The sequence below is a fragment of the Ictalurus furcatus genome, chromosome 12 (genome assembly GCF_023375685.1).
Source record: "Ictalurus furcatus strain D&B chromosome 12, Billie_1.0, whole genome shotgun sequence".
NCBI lineage: Eukaryota > Metazoa > Chordata > Actinopteri > Siluriformes > Ictaluridae > Ictalurus > Ictalurus furcatus.
In genome coordinates, this window is record NC_071266.1 from 16,133,955 (window position 1) to 16,160,242 (window position 26,288).

Here is a 26,288-nt window from a genome sequence, read left to right on the forward strand (position 1 = left end):
ACTCCATTACAGGTATCGTATACTGCAGTTTTTGGGTTGGGGGGGTGAATAGCTAAAAGAAATTTCATTTCTTCTTTTAATATAACGTGCATATTACTGTAATCGGCTGAGGTTTATAAGAATGCACTCCACTGATAACCTTTTTCAAATTCTCACTAAGTTTATTATCAAAAGAGGGTTATGTTCACAGATAGAGAGACACAAAGGTGCCATGCTAGACTTGAAGTTACATTACCAATATAAGAGGCAGTCATGTGTACTGGAAACAGGACAGACAGAACTGGATATAAACTAACACACAATTTAACTAAACTAACTTCGGAGATAAAAAGACTGAAAAATTGAGTGTGTAGTAGGATCAAGGTGGTTAGGTCACCGACAGCAAAAATGTATGACGATAGAGGGATCAAAGTAAAGTGTAAGGAAGCAATTTATTTCCTTCACTCATGCCATTGACAATATTCTGTGGTTTTAGAAGCATTATGTACTGTAATTCCACTCCTCCCTCCCAAACCCTTCCCATCACTTCAATATGCAGTTAAACAAATTAATAAACTCAATTAATACTCCCTCCGGCTTTATTAAAATGCAAACCCATTGTGCCAAGGCTATTTTTGCTTTTAAAAAAAAAAAAAAAAAAAAAAAAAAAAAAAAAAAAAAAAAGGAAAAAAGAAAAGAAAGAAACATGAAATGCCACCTTGCACTACAAGAAAAGATTCCCCTCTTTCGCCATCCCTCCACATTCACCACGCCACGTTCATAATACAGCCTTTTAATCTGGTTTCTCCTTCGCCACACACTCCTCTCCTCTCCTCACATGCGTCCTGATCTAGCCAAAATCTCGGCGGTGGTAGGCATCAGGGTCGCAGTATTTGGTCACAACCACTCTGTTGGCAAACTTCCTCCCTGTCAAGGCTTGCATGGCTTTCTGGGAATCGAAAACTGTTGTGAACTCCACGAAGATCTGTAAGGAGTAGAAAAACAGGGTTGTTAAGATGAGGCGGTGTTCGTGTGCCTTAAGCATGTGCCGTCAAATATAGGCTGTAGCGCAAACAAATACGAGTGCAACTATTTCTGTACCTTTCCGGTTCCGGGGATCTCCAGGCCGTCGACAGGGCGAGGGATCTCGATGCTTTTGACCTGACCGTATTTGGAGCACTCGTCCCTGACATCCTCCACAATCTCTTCATACTCATCATCATCCAGAAGTTCCTCCGGAGCCACCATGTTCATCAGGCACAGAACCTCGGTGGGAATTCCACCCATCTGATTCATTGAGCTGTTCATCAGGCCTGGTACCTGCAGCGTCACCGGAGTCTCGTTTATGCTGGTCTAGAATTCAAGAGACAGATGGGAAACGAGATTCATGGATCCATCTGGGTTCTTGTACTCTTTGGCATTTAAACACATCAAGGAAAGATAGGAGTAGAGAGATAGAGGAGAGGGAAAAATATAAAAACAAAGAAGCAAAGCAGGAAAAAAAGGTGGGTTTGTTTTTTTAAATTGTCTTATTACCAAAGTTGCATTCTTGGCTCCTACACTTGCTCTCTGGACCAGGAGCTTCTTATCTCCTAACTGCATCCCATTTAGTCCTGCAATAGCCTGAAGTTCACACACATTTCCGATTAAAGTGAAATGAAACACACTTATTTAAACGTGCTTATTTAGATGATGAGTGTTGAGTATTCTCCAACATGGATGCATCAACACACCTGATCATTAAGATTGACATCAACATATTCGCAGAAGGCATAGCCTTTGGAGAGCCCTGTGGCACTGTCCTTCACTAGGTTGAATGCCTTTAAAGGCCCAAAGGATGTCAACAACTCTTTCACCTAAAATATAAAACAGGTGGCAGAGGTGGTGGTGAAGTCCTTTCTTTGTTCCAAGTTGTGTGTTTCACATGTTTCAAAGAGCCAATGAAGATTAGAGAAATAGCCTGTTGGAACCAGTCATGTTTAAAAAAAAATAAACAAAACAAAAAAAACAAATACAAGATTAAGTCTCAATCATTACCAATTTAACTGAGAAGTCATAGGGAGAAACATTCTTCAGTGGATATAAAAAAACAAACAACCCCCCCCAACCAAAAAAACCCCCCAAAAAAACCAAAAAATGTTTATCTGGTCAGTAAAATCAGCAGTACAGAATTTTTACAATCGTGCAAATTTTAAAAGTATAAACAGACCTGGTCATCACTGAGATAGTTGGGCAGGCCTCCAATAAACAGCTTATGAGCAGAGTCAGGGACTACAGTGGACACCACACCTGAAAAACATCAGAAGAGAAGAAAAAAACAAAAAGAAAAAAAAAATTTCACGTCAAGTCCAAATGAATCATATGGCGTTTAGAGTAAACAGAAAACAATGGCAACTTCATCTGAATAAAGATGTTCCTTTATTTAAAAAAAAAAAGTGATGTATTGATAAAGTATATGCATTGTGTAAAGCTTTTTTTTTTTTTTTTAAATCCTTAGCTCTGTCTGTATGTTAATGTCCAATATACAGTGGTGCTTGAAAGTTTTAGAATTTTCTATATGTCTGCATAAATATGATTTAGAACACCACCAGATTTTCCTAGAAGTCCTAAAAGTAGATAAAGAGAACACGATTAAACAAATGAGACAAAAATAATATACTCGGTCATTTATTTTTTGAAGAAAATGATCCAATATTAGATATCAGAGTGGCAAAAATATGTGAACAGTTCATTTGAAGGTGAAATTAGCAGTTCATGTGAGAAACCCACCAACATCCCAGAGTTGAAGTTGTTCTGTACTGAGGAATGGATTAAAATTCCTCCAAGCCGATGTGCAGGACTGATCAACTGTTACAGAAAATGTTTAATTGCAGTTATTGCTTCACAAGGGGGTCACACCAGATACTGAAAGTAGATATGTAATATTGGATAATTTTCCTCAATAAATAAATGACCAAGTATAATATTTGTCTCATTTGTTAAATTGTGTTTCTTTATCTACTGTATCGCCTTGTGCGAAAATCTGAAGGTTTAGGTCATATTTATGCAGAAATATAGAATATTCACAAACTTTCAAACACCACTGTATATGCTGTGATTGTCCAGTAAACCCACCTGGAACATAGACACTGGGATTCTCGCTCATGCCTGGTAACGGCTGGTAATCGTGTGGCCGGCGGATCTTCAGACTCTGGCCTTGGAATATGATGCCATCGAACGCCATTGCCTGTGTGGTCTCGTCCACTGAGCGCAACTAAAGCAGGTAGAGAGATAAGTTATTTATTGTACTTCAAAATGTCATTGTTTTTCACAATATTCCTGGTACACGACACCAGGACTTTATCCCAGACTTGTTTTTGATGCTGCTTTGAGTTTAGTATCTGTGCTGTTCCAGATCTCTCTGACCAGATGAAAAGAAACATTTGGATTAAAAGCTCCAGGACTGGAATGGTGCTTTCACATATGCAGAGTTTAGTCTATTTGAATCGAACCCTGGTGTGTTTTCCCCTCCTGTGCAGTGCAGTTCGATTATGTTGAGAAAGCAATTCGACTCCAAATCTTGTTTTAGAGCATTTTTCTGTGGAGTTACTAAACTGACCCGTGAGGCGCAAACTGGAGCCAAAGGACAGAGCTGTAGCAGTGCAGAAATGGGATGTGTTCTGAATTGGGATCAACGAACAAAAAGAAGGGAACCAAAAAAATGTTCACGTTCTCTGTGCTTTTTGTGATTGCTATGCACACATGACTTGGTTTGTTTTCCTTTTTCTGTCACCGTATTTCTGACGGAAGCACAAGTTTTTGTTTTTTTAAATAATTTTACATCATAAAATGCTCCTTGGCCACATTTTTTTGTTTCATTTAATTAAGTGCAGTGAAAAATTTAACCAAACTAATTGATAAATGAACCAAAATTTCAATTTCACTCCAATTCATGCTTATAGGTGTGAAAGCTCCATGACTTGGCCTGATTTTTGTACCAGGGGAATAAGTGTGTATGAGAGAACATTTTTTTTTTTTTTTTAAACCACCCTACCTCAAGGAAGGCAAAGTTCTTATCCTGGTTAATCTGGACAGCAAGGACGGGATTTCCTGGAGCCTGAATAAGACCCCCTAGTCTCATCTGAGCGTTGAAGAAGTCCATCATCGACTCCTGAGGATTATGAAGGTGAAGCATTAACAGGATCCGAAACTTCCTGTTCCGTTTATGATTCATACAACAGCATGAAGTAGAGGATGATGATATCGATGTAGAACGTGCTCAGAAAATGAAGTTGGTGTGTAGCGAGATAGGATGTCTACAATCTCCACTTGGAGGTGGTACCATGGTTAATATCAAAACTTATGTAAATACTACAAATGTAGTAATGCTGATAAATTACACTCATTACATGAGTAAGGATGGACATCTCATTCATTTTGCTTGCTTAGAAACAGCACAATTAACTAGACTTAAAAAAAAAAAATAATAATAATTTAAAAAAAAAAAAAAAAAAAGGGAGGACAACTAGCCCAAATGTATGCTGTACTAATTAAATGCATTGTTAGACTGTTAGTATTTAGAGATGCACTTCATAGCAATGCACAGTATGACCATTGATCTAGTACATGTACAAGGTCTATATTGTTATGGACTGTCAGAAAGATATCAAAACGTCTTAGACGTGATGTGGAAAGCTACTGACTATATACAGTGCTGTGAAAAAATATTTGCCCCATTCTGAGTTCTTCTGTTTTTGTGCATCTCATACTAAATAGTTTTAGATCTTCAAACGAAATACAACATAACACAGAGGCAACCTGAGTAAACAATGCCGTCTTTATGTATTATTTTGGAAGCGCGCAAAAAAAACAAAACAAAAAAAAAGGTATCCAACACCTATCACCCGTGTGAAAAACTAACTGCCCCCTTAAACTTAAAATCTGGTTGTGCCACTTTTAGCAGCAATAACTGCAATCAAATGCTTCCGATAACTGGAGATCAGTCTTTCACAGTACCGTGGTGGAATTTTGACTAGGCCACTCCAAAACTTTACTTTAGCTTTTTTGAGCCATTCAGAGTTGGACTTACTCCTATGCTTTGGATCATTGTCTTGCTGCATAATCCAGTTGCACTTAAATTCATGTTTCCCTCAACCGCAAGTTGCCCAGGCCCTGAAGCAGCAAAGCATCCCCACACCATCACTTCCACCACCATGCTTGACTGTAGGTATGATGTTATTTTTGTGGAATTCTGTGTTTGGTTTACTCCAGATTTAACGGGACCCCTGTCTTCCAAACAGTTCCACTTTTGACTCATCAGTCCACAGAACATTCTTCCAAAAGTTTTGAGGATCAAGAAGTGTTTTGGCAAAATTCAGACGAGCCTAAATGTTCTTCTGGGTTAGCAGTGGTTTTCACCTCGCCACTCTTCCATGGATGCCATTTTTGCCCAGTGTTTTTCTGATAGTGGAGTCATGAACAGTGACCTTTATTGATGTAACAGAGGCCTGTAGGTCCTTTGATGTTGTCCTTGGCTCTTTTCTGACTTCCTGGATGAGTAGTTGCTGTGCTCTTGGAGGAATTTTGGAAGGTCGGCCACTTCTGAGAAGGTTCACTTTTGTGCCGAGTTTTTCCATTTGGAGATAATGTGGTCCATTGGAGTCCCAGAGCCTTTGAAATTTCTTTGGCATAGCGTGTTACGGGGGGAGACCTTTTAACCAACTTCATGTTGTTGAAAATTCTTTTTAAGTGTTGATTTGCTTGAACAGGGTTTGCGGTAATCAGGCCTGGTTGTGTCTAGTCCAGCTGAACCCCATTATGAATGCAGTTTCATACATTTGGGTAACTATGGGGGCAAATACATTTTCACACAGGCCCAGTTGGTATTAGATAACGTTTTTGCTTCAATAAATAACATCATTTAAAAATTGTATTTTGTGGTTACTCAGGTTACCTTTGATTAATCTTGGATTTTGTTTTAATTTCTAAACCTATTTAGTGATTATGGAGATATACACAAAAACAGAAGAAATCAGTGAATACTTTTTCACACCACTGTAGTCTGTGCTCTACTGGTAAGATTAAACTACTTAAAAGATGCTCAGCAGTTTAAAAATTTATATATATATATATATATATATATATATATATATATATATATATAAAAATAAACAGCATGGGTAGCAAAGATGCTCATGTTCGTTCAAAAAGAGAAATTATGCACGTGATAGGAAGTTGTTTTCCCCAATTATCAACTGAATAGATTGTGCTTGCTCATGTGTGGACATGGTACCACTTATCACAAAAGATCATATTTCTTGTTATTTAACACACACATATATATAAATAATATTATATATATATATATATATATATATATATATATATATATATATATATAAATAATATTATATATATATATATATATATATATATATATATATATATATATATATATATATAAATAATATTATATAAATAATATTATATATATATATATATATATATATATATATATATATATATATATATATATCACACACACACACATACATACACACACCTACATACACACACACACAAAAATATAAAACCCCGATCTAAACTATATGATCAAAAGTTTGTGCACCCCTGACCATCACACCCATGTGTTTGTTGAACATCCCATTTCAGATTTATTCAACCCTTTGCTGTTATAATAATCTCCACTCTTCTGGGAAGACTTTCCACTAGTTGTTGGAGTGTGGCTGTGGGGATGTTTTCATTCAGCTACAAGAGCATTAGTGAGATTGAGGTCAGGCACTGATTTTGGGTGAGGAGCCTCCATTTCATCCCAAAGGTGTTCAGTGGGGTTGAGGTAAGGGTTCTGTGCAGGCCACTCGAGTTCTTCCACCTTCTTCCAACCTTAACACTCCATGTCTTCATGGAGCTCATTTTGTGTCATGCTGGAACAGGTTTGGGGCCTCTTAGTTCCAGTGAAGGGAAACTGTAGTGCTACAGCATAGGGTTGTGAAAAGTACCGGTAGTAAGTCGGTACTAAAAAGAAAAGAAGTTTTTCATAATTACCGGTAGAACCAGGTCAACCCGGTACTGACGCGCTGCCTAACAGGTAGTCAGTCGGGAACTTTTCACGGGTGCACCGTGCAACAAGAAGAGTCAAAGTAGCAGCTCTGCCAGTTAACATGGCTGCGTCCAAAACCACGTACTTACCTACTATATAGTAGGCGAAATACATGTATTTCTCTCGGACGCTCGTTTTCCACTTTCGGTGCTATTACCGCCAAGTGTGTAAAAACCGCGCCAATAAAATTTATGTGCCACTAAATTAACCGTGCTTTCAGGAAGAGCGGCTGCTTACAATTGTATTTATTCAAGTAGTTCAAACAGGTGAGTTTGATGATGGTAGCGGTTGCATTATGAATGTTGTAGCATAGTTTAACTTGAGTGCCTTATTGCAAGAACACATCCTCGTTTTCACTTACTCAGTGCTTAGCATATGCGCGTTTAACACTAATATGGTCAGGAGTCCTTATTAAGCATTTAATGCTTTAACTTTTATTGGGGTAAATAAATGGGAGGACATGATGGGGTTTACTAATTTTACACACCAGAGGATTTTTGATGGCCTATATATCTGAAATTTGTGTGTTAGAAAATAATGTGTGGGGCTAGCACTGTTTATGTCTTTAATATCAGTCAGTCAAAAACATTTCTACTCTAGTCTGGATAACTCTAATAGCTTTAAAAATGATATACTTGAAGTATACAGAATGGCATTTTTAAAAATATGTTTTATATTGATATTTAACATTATTAATAAAATAGTGTGATGTTTAATTAGCATGTTTTTGTGTTTTGCTTTTGTACCGAAATAGGTACAGAGTACCGTGGAATTTTACTGCTATTGGTACCGCCTACTGAAATTTTGGTACTGTGACAACCCTATTACAGCATAGACACATTCTATACAATTGTCTACTTAAAACTTTGTGGTAAGAACCACATATGGGTGTGATGGTTAGAGGTGCACATACTTTTGGCCATGTAATATATTCAGTGTATATTCATGATGAAGCAGTGTTCAATTAGTGTAGATTATTCCCACTTACCTCTGTGATGCCAAATGGTATGTTGCCCACATAGAGCCTCCGAGCCTGGCGGGTCATCTGGCTGCCTACTACAGGTACTGGAGTGGGCGTAACGGCCAGTCCATCTGGAGTCATAGTGGGCAGCAGTGCTGTGGCAGGAATCTGACCAGCAGCTGAAGCACACGGATACAGAGAGAACAGTGATTGAGAGAGGATGATGAACAAAGACTACAATGCAGACTCATGTTCAAAAGTGTGGTGTCAAATTAGCACGCTTGAGCAGAAAAGAGATTAAAAGCTGAAGGTAAATAAACAGGCACTAAAGAAAGCAATAAATAAAAATAAAAAAAACAGAAAGGCAACTATCAGAAAACTAATTTGAACATGACAAAAATATCAGATAAAGAAATAAAGGTAAAGTTGCACTGAGCAGTTAAAGAGCGCATTATAGGCTGCTCAGTAATTTACTCACCCTGCATGGCCTTGTACTGCATTGGTGTGATGTGCTCAAAGCCAGGAGGAGGGACATCCCAGTACTTTTTGATTTTCTTCTTCTTCTCCCTCGGTGGGGAACGACTGAATTAAGAGAAAGTTTAGGTATAAATATTTACAGTATACACAATTGGGCAAAAAAAAAAAACACACAAAAAAAAAACAACAACATATGACAAGGGGATTTTGTTTTTTTGCCAACAAAAAGTGACAAAAATATATTTCATAGTTAATAGACCTTCTTGAACCTTCACGTTCCTTGACCGCCTGTGTACCCAGTTTGCTCCAAAGACGTCATTATATGGATGGCAAAAATAAATAAATGTATACTAAAAAGCAAAGCTATCCTATATTAACTCACAATGCTCTCCTGTTTGCTTGTTTGTGGACTTTATTGTTGTTACATTAAAAATTTTCAATCTCATGCATTCCTTTGCTTGGCACACATACTGATAACAGAGGGGCAAATTTTAGCAAATTGTTGCAGAGTAAAAAAAACCTGTACAAAATTTTAAAGATTAAATGGGGGGAATAAAAAAAATAAAATAAACCCCAAACAATATCAAAACAACTGCTTCCATTCAGTTCCAATTACTTTGCATTATTCAAAACTTTAAAAAGGTATCACGATTTTGAGATCACATCGTCATCATACACACAACTGCTGTAACTGTCCGAGGATCTGTGTGTAGTAGGCATGAGCCGATACACTAAAGTCACGAACATTACATTTTAATACGTTTATTTTGTAAGGACTTTTTAAGGGCCTGTGGAAACCCTGCATAGCAGCCAACTGCAAGTGCAGCAGCTCTAAAGCATATTATGGTTGCAAATTCAAAATGGCGGATGAAGCAGAAGCAGCAAAAAAATAAAAATGTATTCCTTTTTTTGGGAAGAAGCTTTTTTCTTTACAATGACTAATTCAAAATAAATTTGTCAAAAACAAAATCTCTCAAACTCATGTAAGTGCATATTTTATATGGTGAATCTTACCATAATAATAATAATAATACGAAGAAGATCTCTTGTAAAAGAAGTGTGAGCACTCCTGATATAAGGCGTAATTTCGCCTATTACTAACATTATCCGAATTTTTTTCTCGTCAAATGCGTATTCATTTTAATACAGAAAGTGTGTTTTAATAGTGCCTTAAATAAATGACGACTTGGTAACAGATATTTGAACTTCCTCTCCTCTCACCTGCGTCTATGCCGGCGATCTTTGCTGCTGCTGCGTCGCTCCCGGCTCCTCCTCTCCCTGCTCCTCCTCTTCCTTTCACGGCTACGGCTACGCGAGCTGCTCCGGCGCCTGTGCCTGTTCTCTTTGTCCCGCTCTAAAAAGAGGCAAGAGAGCGAGCGGGATTAAGACAGTAGGAAGAAGAGGTCACAAAACTTACAGGGAGAGGTCACAAAAATACACCTAGCTGAAGGCAGACCGGAGGAAATATAATGCTGTGGAGGACAGAAGAACCGATAGTAGAAGCAGCAGCAGAAAAAAAAAAGTTACAAAGAAGACCTGCCTGAGCCCTAGACTAGAAAAGCTTTAAATGTGTGCATGTAAAAATCTGGCATAAGGAAGTTTTTTTTTTTTTTTTTGAAACATATGAAATAAGAAGAAACAGAAAGTTTTAAAAAGTTATTATATATTTGTATTACTGAGCACTGGATATAAGTGAGCACGCCAAACTGATACCCACCATGGCCGTTAACGCCGTCACCTGTATTGAAAGAGAACGAGAGTGAGAATCAGAGGGTGCCATAATTTTCTTTCTTCTTTTAGCACACACACCAACAGGTCACGGCTGCGCTGACTTGGTGTAGTGACATGAAAAACTGGTAAACAGAGTCAACACACTACTCAACACAGTACACAGTTGCATTTAAGTAATACGGAGATTTCCACACACAAATTAATTACACCTACGTTTGCCATGTTATGGAATTATGCAAGAAAGCTTTTAGATGAACGTCCTTTTTTGATAGATGTAGGAAGCGCTACAGAAGTCCAGAAAGGCCATGAGTTACACCCCCCCCCCATACTGTTATGTTGTGATTGACGTTTTTTCCCTGACGATCAAGATAACGAAAGTTATTTTCTGCGATCATGTAGCACGCTGGCTAGAGGTCGAGCGATAGTGAATTTTACTGATACCAATAACCAAGTTGGGTAGAACCTGCCGATAACCGATTAATCATCTGATAGATTTTACATTTGACACGGAATGAGAACATAACACTCAAAGTAAAATATTGCTGAAGTTTATTACAGAAATAAACAGTACTGACTGTACCATGCAAATGTACTGTAATTTTTTTAATGAAATAAAAATTAATATATTAACTATTATTAAATATTAAAGTAAATAAAATATACATCAAAACTGAACCAACACTACAAACAACAAATAGACGTACAAAATTAATCAAAAAACACTTCAAATAACAAAATTTGAAAATTTTCATCTTGCCTCTAAAGGCTGCTCTCGTACTGTGTAATGACAGCTAACTCTTCTCAGCCGCTCCGCAACGGACACAATTGGGAAAACTATCAGTGTGAAATTTTTTTTGCCGATAACATAGTTTTATCAATCCGTTATCGGTGCAGATTAGTCGGCAAAACAGATCAATCGGTCGACCTCTAATGCTGTCATACACTGGTGTTATGACGATTCTGCAGTAATTACATCCTATTTCCACAAAATTCCCATGGACGTGCTTTTCTTGTGATCTCAAAAACACCAAATAAAGTGCATCTATCTATATATCTATACTTATTCAAGTCTATTGCCTAAAGCGAGTCAGAAATTTCCAGCTACACCACCATGGACACTACAGTGATCCTGATCGGGTGGTCAGTCAATTTTAGTGACCGGGACGTCTCCATGGTTACCATGATATCTAATAGATGTCGCCTAAACGGTTTGTCGCTCACAAGACAACCGGTGACCAAAATCTTAGGGCATAGGGTGTAATTACTTTGGAATTGGCTTAATGTGCTCCTGCCACGTGATCTCGGAAAATAACTTTTGCTATCTTGAGATGATAAGAATTCCTTTATTGACTGCCGTGTATTTTACCAAAGATTTTGCCTCGTGAGGCGACATCTCTCAAACTTCATACGGTAACCACAGAGATGTCCCAGGCCCCGAGATTGGCTGACAATGAAACTGACCAACCGTTCAGCATCACTATAGTGTCCATGACGGTATAGTATAGAGTTCTCTAGAAACGGAAACTAATTGGGAAATTGTCTAGCACTGACAAACAACTGGACGGGCAGACGTGCTTTATTGATCAAATCCAAACAGTCACCTGAAGTCAGGATTGAACCCAGGACCCTGGAGCTGTAAAGCAATAACTCTACCAGTGCGCCAGCTATTTTCTTTTATACCACAGTATAAATTCTCATTCTCACACCTGATTGGTTCAGAAGGTGTGTATTATAGTTGTATAATATGACGGCTCGGAAAGTAGTTCCTGCTATAACATGAACGACAGGTCAATATTAATGCGCTCGGTCGAATATGGCATAGTTTCTCTAATAGCAGCCCATAAACAGGGACTTGCATAGCGGACGCTAGTTGATAATGTGAGCGAGAACACGAAGCAACTTGTCTCTCAGACGTTCTACAATGTTTAATCTAACTATAAAGTGTTCCGATGAATGTCTGGCTGTTCGTTAATAAATGAAACATTGTAATCTTTGGCAAATCGCTGTAGTACAAGTGGAATAACACACCCCAGACTGTGTGTTAAAATGAAAATAATGCACTCCAGGCACCCCGTCCCATCATTTTAGTATAACTACAGGATTTCTTGCTTTGCTCGATTTTGCTGTGTTTTTTTTTTCTTCTCAAAATTTGTGATGTAACTTGCAGAAGTTTTTGTCCTTTTCTGTGGAAAACTACGTGAATTGGCGAAATCACAGTTGCATGAAATTGTTTGTTGGTAAATTAGACCTTTTAACTGTACTAATGCTCGAAGAGGGCTTTGTCTGTCTTTTCCACAGATTTTCCGCAGATTTGGGCCAAGATGTGTCGTGTGACGTAATCGCGATGCGTCTCGGACAAAATCTGCAGAAAATCTGCAACGATTTTGAGAAATCGCAAGCTCCTCCGAATATTGCGTAGCTCGCTTGATTTTGCGTTCATTTCTGCGATCGCAAAATCCTGGAGAGACTGATAACAGCACAGCCTGTTGCGTGTCAGTGCATTTCGACACCATGAAGAAAGACAAGTTGTGATGTAGAGAAAAACAACTTGAGATCATAAGAAGAAAAAACTAATAACCCGAGGTCTTTCGGGACTTCCGTACAGCGCCGTTCATCTTGCAGTGTAATTTAATCAATACGCTTCCACAGAGTTCAATAACTCCATGAGAGGTATGTGTGACTCTCAGCTGTGTGAGATGAATAAAGACAGTATGACCAAGAGGATCCAAATAGAAATGAATAAAACTCCTTAATAAAAAAAATAAATGAATAAAAAATACAGGCACAACACCCCTAAGGAATTTTTTTTATCATATTTGTCAACACACATTTGGAGTGAGTGTGTAAATATATTTTAGGAAACGCATTGAAAAGTAATGTTATTTTGCTCATTTGAAGTTAAAATTAGGAAGTTTATATATATATAAAAAATAGCAACATTTCATTTCAAAACCACCTTTGTCCTGTTGAACGAGCCGACTGGGAATCGGTTCTTACGGGTGAGCAGAGTCAAATGATTCGACTCAGTGAAAAGATTCGAAATTCCCATCGCTGTTTAGCAGTGAATTCAGCATTAATATCATTATTATTTATATTTTTTTACGTTATTCTTCTTGTGCGTTAGGAGAACAATTAACCGATCAGTGCTAATGGAACATGCTAGAAAATACAAACCTTGTTTGTTTTCGGTCAGTTGTCTCTCAAATTCGTCAAACTCCGACATTTTGAATTCGCAGCGGATGAATGGAACGAGTGAAACCTGTGAAAGCTTTAGAGCCGACCACGTTATCTTACTTCAAAAACTAGATGTCTTTGTCTGTTATGAAACATTCGGCCAAACGGAAAAACCTGGGTTTATCAAAGCTGCATGCACAATTAGCGGCACAGAAACTTCCTCTAACTCGCGTTGCTGGGGATTTTTCCCCCCTGCTCTGCTAAGCTAGCTATCGTTAGCTAACTAGCTAACAAGACTGGCTATCTGATCCGAAGCGCGCGCAAAAAACAACCTTACACGCTTTGTAGCTAAGTATAGATACCTTTAAATATAACTGATTTTCTTTCTTTCTTATGTATATGTTTAAATAAAGTATAAAATGGTTTCCTGTTATGGTGAATAATCCTCCGGACAAATACAATACCAGCTAGGCGACCGACTCAACGTTGCTAGTTTATTAGCAGGTTCGTTTCTCTCTGCGCAGGCGGAAGTGAATTGTGGCTGAATCCAAAATGGCCGCGCTTAGGGCATTCAAGTGCACTGCATATGCGCTAGAAAGCCTTCGTTTCATAGCCTACTTAGTGCGCTTACACAGGAAGTAGTGCTGCTTTTATGTTTCACCCAGCTTCTCCACGCTCACCCGGCTTCTCCACGGCGAGTGCATCTAACGGCGCGGAGGGTTATTACACCTCATAATCATCTACAGCTCTACAGTACAGCAGTGGTCATCGACTCTCTTCCCTGAAATCTACTGTACCTTCCTGTAGGTTTCATCACTGGAATAAAGTTTGGTTGGACGTTCGATATTCGCGGATATGCGGAAATAAACGGACCGTCTCTAAAGTCACATACGACATTGTTATACACGTTTCTAACTTCAATAGCATTTGAAGGGAATGACTTACAGTCACAAAACCAACTGGAAAGTGTTCATCTGGGTGTCAGGTATGAGACACACCTTTTAGATTTGTGATATTTATCAAAATAAACTATTAAATCATATATAAATATTGTCATGTATTTTATTACTGAATGGGCCCATGCACAAAAAAAGGTCTTATATCCAGCATCATTCAGAGCTGAAAACACTCCAGCCACATAAATGGCTGGTGGGGGAGGTAAGAAAAAATTATTCATACCTTTGGGAAATGCATTGCTCTTATGACAATTGAAAAATAATCTGTGAACATAGAGGAATATACTAATTTACGTAAAAATGACAATGAGGGTGGCTTAGTGGTTAGCACGTTCGCCTCCAGGGTCGGGGGTTCGAGTCCCACCGTGGCCCTGTGTGTGCGGAGTTTGCATGTTCTCCCCATGCTGCGGGGGTTTCCTCCGGGTACTCCGGTTTCCTTCCCCAGTCCAAAGACTTGCATGGTAGGTTGACTGGCATGTCTAAAGTGTCCGTAGTGTATGAATGGGTGTGTGAGTGTGCCCTGCGATGGATTGGCACCCTATCCAGGGTGTACCCCGCCTTGTGCCTGATGCTCCCTGGGATAGGCTCCAGGTTCCCCGTGACCCTGAAAAGGATAAGTGGTATAGAAGATGGATGGATGGAAAAATGACAATGTTAAGCCATTGTTGAGTATATTGAATCAATGTTAATGAAACACTGGATGAGGTAATGAAACACTGGATGAGGTAACTATAATTTATTTTTTCTCTTTTGTTCTTAGACAATCCAATGCTATTTTCAAGTGGTGGTGAATAACAGAGACCAGGGAAACAGGATTTTTATACTAGATCACTACACAGCAAGTGTTATACTTCATGGAGAACGAGATGAAGTACGGAGAAACAGTCTCTCAAAGGTAAAGATTATCTTTATCTTTAATTATCTTTAATAATTCAATTCAATTTTATTTGTGTAGCGCTTTTAACAATGGACATTGTCTCAAAGCAGCTTTACAGAAACAAACACAGCATACAGATTTTAAGTGTGTGAATTTATCCATAATAGTTTAAGACAGTTACATAACAATGAAATGTCATAAGTGTTTTATTTTATTAAAATTTTTTAATTTCAGGTGGACTTTGATGACTACGAGGGAATGATAAGTTTCCTGAATTTCAACGGGAATCATTGGATATTTTTGGTGAACACATTTTATAGTCCTTTTTTAATATACATGGGACACTGTTATATTACACTATTCTATAGAGGATGTTCATAATTTGGTTGGCTTGAAAAATCACATTGAATAAATGTTCAGATGAGCCAAGACTATTCAAACACCAACCATCAAAATTCAAATATAAACTAACCCGTAGCTGCGGGGGTTTCCTCCGGGTACTCCGGTCCAAAGACATGCATGGTAGGCTGATTGGCATGTCCAAAGTGTCCGTAGTGTATGAATGGGTGTGTGAATATGTATGTGAGTGTGCCCTGCGATGGATTGGCACCCTGTCCAGGGTGTACCCCGCCTCGTGCCTGATGTTCCCTGGGATAGGCTCCAGGTTCCCCGTCACCCTGAAAAGCATAAAGCGGTATAGAAGATGGATGGATGGACTAACCCGTACAAGGCCATATGCTTTTTACTGTGTCTACATCACACACAAGAGTCTGGAACAGTTGAATGTATGAATGAATAAATGAATGAATTCATTAATCCATCCATCCATCCATAATTTTAACTTTCAGGCCAGACTTTTTCAAACCAACCTCAAAGTTTTTCTACAAAACTTTGTTTTGTAGTTTCATTCTAGTTTCATCTATTTTTTTTTTAATCTTACACAGTATGTCCATGCAGTATCCAGCCAGGTGTTTGTGGTAGACTCAGCAGGACATGATGAAGAAGCAAAATCCATGCATGCAGCCACTAGATTTCAGTAACATTTTTAGCTTGTTATATACTATACTTACAAAGATGGGTTACAAATTAGAAAAAAGCATGACTGTGTGAAGAGGCCCACTTCTTTTTGATATGTTTTCTTGTCACAAGGTATTGAACGGTGAATGATATGCTGTGTCCTTGTGTCCTTTTCTATCACCGGATCTTTAGTAAATTAAACAAAAAATGAGATTTTGGACCAAACTGTCAGCGCGCTCCAGTATCATCTTGAAAATGTAAAAATTTAGAAATATATTTTGAAAAAATTATGTTCTATCCCTCCTGTTGGTGTTCCAGAGACTTGGCATAGCTCTTGCAGATCTCTGGATCCTTAACAATTATTTTCGTAAGAATAAAATGACAGGCTTCAAGTCTTTTACATTGTTTAAGTATGCTAGTCTTCTCATAAAGTTTTTTTTTAAAAATGCTGTCAAATCCTTACAATAATTTTACTTATTAACTTTTACTATAAGTAGCAAGCAATTCACAATAATTGTTAAGTGTAAAGTGAGTGAGATATGTAAAGACAATAATTACCATATACTACATATATAGGAAATTAGTAGTAATAGTAATAATGTTTTAATGCTTAATGTTATTCTGTCAATCATTTTGATTTGCTTAACACACTTTTTTCCAAACATTTTGTGTTTTAAGCACTAAAGGAAAATGAATAATGTTGCTTTTCTAATAATATCATTATATTTATATGGCCTGTAAAGAGAATGAAGAGCACAATGCAGAACATTCATTTAAACAAAGTGGGCCTCTTAAATAAAAAAAGATTCACAACAACATTTATTGTTTGGATTTTGTACTAACATTTGGTAAAAATATGGTTAAAAAGATGAACCTTAAAGTAGTTTAAATCACATAATGTGTTTTTATTGGTTTTGGGGGCTTTTTTGCTTTATTGGGGTAGGGATAGTAGAGAATTGACAAGGCAATATAGGATAGAAGAGTGGGGGTGTGATCGGGAAAATACCCTATGAGCTGGGAAACGAACCCTTCACGGTAGGAGAGAAGCAATTGATTTGTCACCTTTCTCTACATTTAGAGATAACACACCATGTCTTCATGGAGCTCGTTTTGTACACGGGGCATTGTCATGTTAGAAGTTCCCTAGTAAAGGGAAATACAAAGACAATCTATAAAACTGTGTGCTTCCAATTTTGTGGCAACAGTTTGAGGGAAGAACCGCATGGTCAGGTTTCGACATACTAGAGAATATAAAGCAGGGTTTATCTAAATGATATGGAAAACACTTTGCTTGCATAGTTCATTAGTTCATATTTCTAAATTTCACCAAGCACCAAGTCTTTTGCTTTACCATTAAACAGGATGGTGTAGTCGGTATCTAGGCATGGGTTTCTTTTCTCTCGGGGTATGTGTCGTTGAAGCCTGATGTTCGTTGCCATACTCTGTATTGTGGAACATAATAATGTGATGCTAGACTCATGATGCAACTTCAAAAATACAACACAATAAACCCAGTACAAACTACCTACACAACAACAATACAATATGAAGAAACAGATGTTTAGAGCTATTGATGTTTAAACAATCAATCAAACAGGACACACCTGCGTAACAAGAAACATGTCATTCCTGTGTTCCAATGTTTTTGCTCAGCTACAAATTGGGTGCTCTGACAAAATGTGCTATGTTTTATGTTGTTTAACACATCTACATATAAATACCAGGAAATAAAAGCTGAAATTCTTAACTATCTTCTCATATCCATCTTTTGATCTCATACCTAAATGTCTTCAGTGTACAACACACAAAAGCAAATTGGTTTTGCTGTTCCTTTCGGAGGCAACTGTGCTCATCAGTATTTTGACCTGCGATGTTAGCATTAGCTTCACAATTCTGAATTTCTGTGAAGGGTACACTGGTCATTTCAGAGGTGCTTGGTCTACACACTTTAAAATATAGGTACTTTAATGGTTCTTAACAGAACCATAAGTTCTTCTGGTTAAGAACCATTTTTCATTGTATATGGTTCTTTGGAGATGAAAGAAGTTCTTTACTGTTTACAGCGTTTAGCAGACGCCCTTAACTAGAGCGACTTGGAGTGTTTTAGAGTCGCTATCAAAAACACATCCTCATGCTAATTCACTAGGACAGAGACTAAGAGTACCATCAATAACATTTTGCAAAATATAGTCACTTAAAAATGATTTATTTAGTATTAAATGGCCTGCACTTATATAGCACTTTTGTTTTTAACCTTAACAGTTCTCATTCACCCATACTCTCACACACCAATGGTAGCAGAGCTTCCATGCAAGGCACTAGCGTGCCATTAGGAGCAACTTGGGGTTCAGTGTCTTGCCCAATGACACTTTGGCATGTGGAGTCATGTGGGCCGGGAATCGAACCGCCAACCCTACGATTAGTGGACTACCCGCTCCACCACCTGAACCACAGCCGCCCCACTGAGCACTCCCTTATTATTGTTAATATGATTCCATATATTTTTTGGTATAGAAATGAGTCAAAATAACCTCCACTTCTGTTTTTCAGGCTTCACCCTGATCACTCATTTCGTGCTTCCAGCTGTCTGAGCATTTGACCTTTTATGGAGTTTTGTGGGTGTCACTATAAGTAAATGAGCTGTGTCATGCGTGCAGGTTATTAGTCAACATGCACGCTCAAGTACAAAAGGAAATCAGCGTTTCTGAAACTTTTGTAAACCAGGCATTTAGTCCGCTTTGGTTCACACACGAATTTCCTAATTATTTTTTGGGATAAATGAGGCCTAATGTGTGTATTAATTTAGCCAGACCACTAACCAAATCCAGCATTACACATAACTCACATAGAAGATCACTTGCATCAGACTGAGATAATTAAACAACAGTATTGAAACATAAGCGAATACTGACCTGCATGGATCAGATATAAAGTGTTTCTCCAAATTGAGGTTTGCTTCTTCTTGAAAATTTTACAACCTCCATGAATCATGTTTGTGTCCAAATCTAATCATTATACACTCACCACTACTATTGCTGATTTAAAGAATAAAGCCCATATCATAAACATAATAAAACATTATTTTGTTAATTATTATTTTCTGAGAAGTAAATTAATACTGTAAATGTACAGAGTTTATTCCCCTGTAGAGAAAAGAAAAACAATAACAAACAGATCATCAAAAAGAAAATGACAAAAACCGAAAAAACAGAACCAATCATCCATCCTGTACATGGACTTAAATACAATGACATCTCTGACCCATGATTACACAGTGTAAAGACCTCAGTAATATAACAAGGCAGATAAGTGAAGATTTACCATTTTAGCAATCAAATTGCGTTAGCAGGCTACATCCCTGAGGATAATGACTTAATTACATGATGTGTCTTTAATCTTAGCTCGAAGTAATTGTAGTCAGGTGTTTACAGGAATGTGTGCAGGTACATGACTGAACATGACTACTGAGGAAGGAGTGATACAGTTTAAAAAAAAAAAAAAGGGTCCATCAACCAAATCTACATGCAAACTGAAAAGACCAGACTGTCCTTAAAGATTCAGATATGATCTACAGATGACTAAACTGCTGTTTCTTAAAATAAATATCATGGTGGTAAATCTGTAAATCCATGTCTTCAAACTTAGAACAAGAACACAGTTTAATCTCATTATCATAATCGTAAATCAGTATCAGAGTTCACAATTTAGGAAGCTACATTAAAAAGGTGTTAATGAACAGGGGAATAAGTGTTACATTCGTCTGAGGAGTGAGGAAGTTAGCTTTTTTTTTTGTTTGTTTTTTTTTTTTTTTTGTTACCCCCAAATAATAATGAACAAGTACAAAAATATACATACACAGTCTTTAAATACAGTGATTTACTTCATCTCTTGTATCTTATATCTCAGAATTTTGTTCTTTCTTACCCTAACCCCACTCCGATGATCCTTGCTCAAATATCTCAGCCAACGCATCATCTAACACTTCAGCTGCCCTGATCCCATCCTGTCTGACTCGGACTAATGTCCTCAAACTCAAACAAAAGAGAGACCTTTCCATCAATCTTAACCATGCTTGCCAATACCAGCAATGCCAATGTGTTTCTGTTCAAATAATAATCAGTAGCTGGAGGTAGAAAAAAATAAAGAACAATTCTTTGCTTAGCTGCTGCAACATCCAATCATCAACCTTGAACCCTCCTTCCATTATTCACTGCAACAGGTTTCAAGGAAACAGTTTTTTTTGGTGCATCAGTTCCTGAATCTGTAAGAGATGGGCAGCAGGAGGTTGTTTTTCTTCAAGGCCTGCACCTTGGCATGAGCGGTCTCATCAAGGGCCTTGTAGCAGCGTCGTGCATAGTCTAGAAGCTTCTCCTTGGAGGAATCGAACTCGCCGACTTCTTCCACTTTCTCTGGCGCGACCAGGAGCAACTCCGCAATGGGAGTGGTGGAGGCTACTGTGTTACGGTCGACCCCGTGAACCTGAAAGGCTCTGGACATGCTCCTCAGCTTCTGGTATGTCACCAGAATCTTCTTGTAGCGAAAAAGTACTCCAGCAGGGTCTTTCACTGAAAAAAGCCAAGACTTTATAGCATCAACCATCCATCATCATCTCTAAATACAGTATAATCATGATTCACTTAGTAATATCTACGCAGAATATAGAAGTCTACACCCCCTGGCAGATTTTTGCAAAGTATGATAAATAAATAAACAAAGAAATCAGGTTGGCCTTTAATGTGATATAGCAACCAACAAAAATCCAAGTGAAAGCAAACAGACAACGGGGAACCCCCCCCCAAAAGTACAATAACCTGGTACAATAAGCCTTTCATTATGGGGCATGTGTGTGCGCTCAGAATGAACCAATCACATTCAAACTCATGCTCAAAAGTAATCATACACCAGTCAGCAATCGGTGAAGTGATTCTGATTAACCCCATATTCGGTAGGATTTTCTTGACATCTTGGTTTCTTGAGCTTACAAAGCATGTTCAGGATCTCACCGTCAAAAAGTATCACTCAGGAAAGTGATTTTCCAAAATATTAGATGTACCATGGAACGTCGAGAAGGCCATCATGGACAAGTGGAGAAAATTGGGCACCACAGTGACGTCACTAAGAACAGGACATCCCTCCAAAATTGATAAAAGGACAAGAAATTGGGGAAACTGGGGAGACCTACAGCAACCGCAGGAACATCTGGGAACAACCTCTCATATTCATCACATTTCTGGGCTATGGAGTAGGGTGGCTAGCCGGAAGCACAATCACCAAAAAGAACACCATACCCACAGTGAAGCATGGTGGTGGCAGCATCATGCTATGGGGCTGCTTCTCTTAAGCTGGGACTCGGGCTCTACTCTAGACAGAGGGAATCGGGGATTGCTCCAATGGATTTTGGCACAAAACCTGCAGACGTCTGTTAGACAGCTGAACATTTTCACTTACCAGCACGATAACGACACAAAGCACAAATCCAAATCAACAAAGGAACAGTTTCAGAAGATGACAATGTTTTCGAGTGGCCAAATCAGAGCACAGACTTAAATCCTATCAGAAACCTGTGGAATGACTTGAAGAGGGATCTGTACAGGAGGTCCTCACAATCCGATAGATCCGGAGCATTCTTGCTAGGTTTGTAGACTCTATTCAAAAAGAAACTGAGTGCTGAATTATAAGCAAAAGGTGCTTTAACAATTTTTTCCTTCTTGCTACATCACATTAAAGGTGGAAAACAATCTGACATGATTTCATTTTGGTCCCCCCCATCCCATCAGAAAACCCTGTAATATCAACAGGGGTGTGTTTACTTTATATCCACTGTCCTGGCTTAAGCCACATGCACTAACCACCAATCAGTTTGACACTCCATGTTTATTTTGCCCTTATGTTAATATGCATTCAGATCCTCCTGGGAAGTTATAATTACGACATCAGGTGCGTTCAGGTCACTTTGGTCGGAGCAAGATGGCAGTGTACCTTCTCTTAATCAAACTACCAAATAAATAAATAAAATACAGCAATGCTTTGTTTGTTTTTTAACTCTACTTCTAGAAAATGAACACAATGTGCATCAAGTGCATTTTGCTTTTTTTTGTGTTTTTAATCACTTTATGAAGCCACGCTAAACTTGCATATTATACCGACACTGGACAATTCTATCGTATTTTGCTTGTTTTACTGGAAGCATTCAATTTCAACAAATTTACTGTTGCATCCATTGATTCCACCATGTTTTCTTATTGTCATGGAAAAAGAAAATCCAGAGTTTCCCACTGGTAATTACGACATTGTGGTGGCATTCATGTGCTGTTCAACTCATAAATACAATTTTCCGACATGACATGAATGCACCACAAGCCCCAACCCAAGCTCGTATTCACACCTCTCTCTCTCTCTCTCTCTCTCTCTCTCTCTCTCTCTCTCTGTGTGTGTTCTTCCTACAGCCTGCAAAATGGCTCTTCCCAACTGCACCTGTATCACCTTTATTGCACCCTTCTTGTATCATATCCTGCCGCACTTGCATTCGGTTTGATTAAATTGTAAAACTGTTCCCTCTCACCTCTTTGCCTCTCCATTCCACGTGCTATGCGGAATACCCGAGTTCTTTTCACTCTCATCGGCCCACCATTCGACCTGCTTTTAGGCCTGCTTCTTTTGCGGACTTTGTTGTTAGGGTCGTCATCATTTGATACAATCTCCTCCTCTTCAAGGTAGCCATCCTCCTCTATATACTCTTCTTCCTCCTCCATCACCTCCTCCTCTTCCTCATCTATAAAGAATTTTTAGTGGGTAGACAAATGAACCAGGAACTGACAATAAATAAATAAATAAATAAATAAATAAATAAATAATTTTTGCAAAATACCAGGTTAGCAACTAACCTTGGACACTGTTCTTCTTCTTGTTTCGCTTTAAGGTCTGGCTGCGTGCTTGTCTAGACCGAGTCATCATGGGCACCGGAGATGAGGTCCTGCGAACGACAGTGTTCTGGGATGTGGGCTGTTGGGAAACCTCAGGCTGAAGCTCTGGAATACAAGTAAAGGAAATTACATCACAAACGTTAAGTTTATATTCGACACCTTTTTGTTCCCGGGCTTGCACAAAATTCACCCGCTATGTCACATTCTGTGGATATTTCTGATTGAAATATATTCGTTTAATATCAAGCCCAGCAGTGTCCCATTCGTCAACCTATCCAACTGTCATCTCTCTGCAATCCTCACCACTCCTCTCCTGACTCTTGGTGGTGAAGATGAACCGGTCAAGCTGGCAGCGCAGGAAGTCTCTTTCCTCTTCCAGGTCCTCGATACGTTTCTGTAGCCATGAGTTCTTTTCCAGGGAGATCTGCAGCTGGGCACGAAGGTTGGAAATCAACAGGTACGGGTTGCAGGGAGGCGTCTGTCCTGATGCACTTTCTGTTCAAAGAAAGAACAGAGATGCCATTATTTCTGCTGCACCTGGCCTGTAGAAAGCAGTTATCTGTTATGTAACATTCATGCAAGGGCTAGTATATGTAAAATATGTAGTAAAAAGAATACAAATAGACAACATTTAATATGCAATCAATTCTAAAGGAAACAGGCTGCAGTGCAGTGATGTTAAAACTGAAAGGTAATCTCTACTTACTGGTGCATGTTAACTGCTACATTTTACCCAAGTTGTAGTTTATATGTTGTGTTTTAGAGCAGAGAAAGCACCACACTGGACTCATGCTTAACAGGGCCTCCAGGACCAGAATTGGTAGCCCTGCTTTAAAATACTGAGGCAGCCATGTGTATACAAAATTTGTACAGTCTTATAAGCCTGTTTCAGGCCTTTTTGCTTAACTACTAATTACAAGTATATGTGTCTTATCTTCAGGTGGATGTGTTGATTGGGCAGTGTGAAGCCAACTTTCAGTCAATTAGAGGGTCTTTCAGTCAATTAGCTATTTCTTCTCCCACACTATAATACACCAAATAATTTACCATCAAACGTGTGGTCAGTCTGGTTGTAGAAACCAGACTCGTCTGCACTACTGTCTTCAAAGGGAATAGAGATTTCATAGCCATCCTCGTTTTTCAAATCTGTCAAGAAAATAGAACCGGGAGAGAACATTTAAATCTTCAGAAGCTTTGCTTTTGACTTTATGTCTCATGTTCCTACTAACTTTCCGTATAAAGCATGTTTCTTGCATAGTAATCAAAGATAACTGGTAAGGTTGTAGACTATATGACCAAAAGTTTGTGGACACCATAAATCCTAATATCTGCTTATTGTACATCCCATACCAGATTTATTCCCCCGTATTTCCTGTTATAATAAGCTCCACTCTTCTGGGAAGGCTCTCTACTAGATTTTGGGGCGTGGCTGTGGGGATTTGTGGTCACAAGAGCATTAGTGAGGTTTGGTGAGGAGGCTCCACTTCCAGTTCGTCCCACATATGTTCAGTGGGGTTGAGGTCAGGGCTCTGTGCACTTCCAACTTTGTAGAAGAACCACATATGGGAGTGATGGTCAGGTGTCCACATACTTTTGGTTATACTGTGTAAGTAAATATGAAATACACACACACACACACACACACACTTTTAAAACTGGAAATGACATCTGTATGGTCATACTAAAGCAGTAAGGGTTACCTGTTGACTTCCTTGTATTTCTTTGTGGTTCAGTCATTATCGCAGTCTGACATGGATCCTCTTAAAATTCCAAACCAAGCTCACAAACACCTACAAATATACACATACACACACACCAGCACATGGGTTGTAAGCAGGGCCATCATCTTAGGAACTGTATCTGCTTATCAATAGGGCTGTGCGATAATTCGATAACGATAATTATCACGATATAATTTCTCAATATAATTTTAACAAAAGTTCGATATACTGTGCGTTGCAGACCGGGCAGCTAACGTGGTGTTTACCGACACGGTGGTGGCTGACAGGATTGTAGTCAAGTGGAGAAATGAGCGACACTGAAGCAAATGTAGTGCTGCCAATGACCAGTGTGAAGGACAATGACATCAATGACAGAAAAGATCATTCAACTTCGGTAATATGGAGATATTTTGGGTTTTTTTTTTTAACAAATCAGACATAAAACAGAGCTGCGTGCACTGCAAACTGAACAGAAGAAATAGAGGCAGAGGGGAGAGCTGCTGCAGCAATTCTAAGACAGAAACCTTTGTTGTAATTTTATCTGTAATGAGAAGTTTTCAATTAATAGAATATTACCATACGCAAAGTATGTATTAAATTACATTTATTTAGGCTCAATACAGAACCACTCGTTAAAGAGAATCCTTACTCACTCAGTGCGTGGATCTCACTTAGTATCGGCTCGGCTCGCTCAGAACCTCGACCGAGGTGGTATTTTAAAAAAATGTACCAGGTCCTATCCACAGTGGAAAGCCCCCCAAAAGCGAGCAGAACCAGGTCAAGTCGAGTCGAACCATGCGGTGGAAAAGTGCCAAAAGACAAAAACTTTCCAAGAGTAAGCAAACTAGAAAGGTTCTACTTGTGCATCCCTGCCACCAGTTAACCTTAACTAGTTAGCGAACCAGCTAGGTAAATAAACTGGCTGCAAGCACACGTGTTCTCTTCATTGTCATACCAAGATCTAGCTGAACCAGAGACTACACATCATTTGGCGCACGTCGAGTGAAACATGTTTGATGTGTAGTATATATACATACATACATACATACATACATAGATACATATACACACACATATACATATATATATATATATATATATATATATATATATATATATATAAATCCAGTTTGCAGCATTTACTCACGTTGTTAACTTTGTTTGCAAGTATAAACGCTAGCAGCGTTACACAAATCCAGGATGTTGATATTGCTGTTATTCTTCGTTTTGCAAACAGTCTGAGGCATTTACTCTGTTTCGCATTTACGCAACTTTGCTTATGTATGTGTTTTCGTGAATTATTGCAATATTTAACTTCTCCAAGAAGTTAACAATCAAAGAAGAAAGAAGAAAAAAAAAGACCGCCCTCATCT

The 26,288-nt window shown here is 38.5% G+C and overlaps 2 protein-coding genes and 1 long non-coding RNA gene across 7 annotated transcripts; 1 reads left to right on the forward strand and 2 right to left on the reverse strand.

Annotated features, from left to right (window-relative positions):
- Nucleotides 1–644: 644 nt before the first annotated feature.
- u2af2b (U2 small nuclear RNA auxiliary factor 2b) lies at nucleotides 645–13,921 on the reverse strand. Of its 4 annotated transcripts, XM_053638994.1 has the most exons (13): nucleotides 13,422–13,920; nucleotides 10,234–10,254; nucleotides 9,738–9,870; nucleotides 8,518–8,621; nucleotides 8,067–8,218; nucleotides 4,013–4,129; nucleotides 3,094–3,232; nucleotides 2,749–2,826; nucleotides 2,189–2,268; nucleotides 1,713–1,835; nucleotides 1,516–1,602; nucleotides 1,081–1,332; nucleotides 645–964 (listed from the first exon to the last, which is right to left on the reverse strand). In XM_053638994.1, exons 1-13 carry the CDS (start codon nucleotides 13,468–13,470, stop codon nucleotides 830–832), a joined length of 1,470 nt encoding a protein of 489 aa, XP_053494969.1. In that variant the 5' UTR covers nucleotides 13,471–13,920; the 3' UTR covers nucleotides 645–829. The 4 variants fall into 4 exon arrangements, with proteins under 4 accessions (XP_053494969.1, XP_053494970.1, XP_053494971.1 ...); XM_053638995.1 differs by lacking the exon at nucleotides 10,234–10,254 and having other exon boundaries at nucleotides 13,422–13,921; XM_053638996.1 differs by lacking the exon at nucleotides 2,749–2,826 and having other exon boundaries at nucleotides 13,422–13,918.
- Nucleotides 13,922–14,112: 191 nt separating this feature from the next.
- Nucleotides 14,113–17,922, forward strand: LOC128616373 (uncharacterized). Of its 2 annotated transcripts, XR_008387425.1 has the most exons (4): nucleotides 14,113–14,406; nucleotides 15,138–15,272; nucleotides 15,489–15,557; nucleotides 16,199–17,922. It is a non-coding gene; the product is annotated as an uncharacterized LOC128616373 (long non-coding RNA). The 2 variants fall into 2 exon arrangements; XR_008387424.1 differs by having other exon boundaries at nucleotides 15,489–17,922.
- Nucleotides 17,923–18,386: 464 nt separating this feature from the next.
- On the reverse strand, nucleotides 18,387–26,288 carry ccdc106b (coiled-coil domain containing 106b). The gene is made up of 7 exons (XM_053638788.1): nucleotides 26,063–26,288; nucleotides 24,895–24,984; nucleotides 24,242–24,340; nucleotides 23,498–23,689; nucleotides 23,156–23,299; nucleotides 22,834–23,043; nucleotides 18,387–20,836 (listed from the first exon to the last, which is right to left on the reverse strand). The coding sequence occupies exons 2-7, from the start codon at nucleotides 24,929–24,931 to the stop codon at nucleotides 20,520–20,522; spliced, it is 999 nt and encodes a 332-aa protein (XP_053494763.1). The 5' UTR covers nucleotides 24,932–24,984; nucleotides 26,063–26,288; the 3' UTR covers nucleotides 18,387–20,519.

Excerpts from the sequence above, each read along its gene's own strand:
- u2af2b (XM_053638994.1), bottom strand. The coding sequence starts at position 13,470 with ATGTCGGAGTTTGACGAATTTGAGAGACAACTGACCGAAAACAAACAA. Across the intron at positions 3,233-4,012 it reads AGAACTTTGCCTTCCTTGAG|TTGCGCTCAGTGGACGAGAC; the intron begins GTAGGGTGGTTT and ends TACCTGCTTTAG. Across the intron at positions 1,603-1,712 it reads ATGTCAATCTTAATGATCAG|GCTATTGCAGGACTAAATGG; the intron begins GTGTGTTGATGC and ends TGTGAACTTCAG.
- ccdc106b (XM_053638788.1), bottom strand. The coding sequence starts at position 24,931 with ATGACTGAACCACAAAGAAATACAAGGAAGTCAACAG. Across the intron at positions 23,690-24,241 it reads GACTGACCACACGTTTGATG|AAAGTGCATCAGGACAGACG; the intron begins GTAAATTATTTG and ends TTCTTTGAACAG. Across the intron at positions 20,837-22,833 it reads TGGAATGGAGAGGCAAAGAG|TGAAAGACCCTGCTGGAGTA; the intron begins GTGAGAGGGAAC and ends GGCTTTTTTCAG.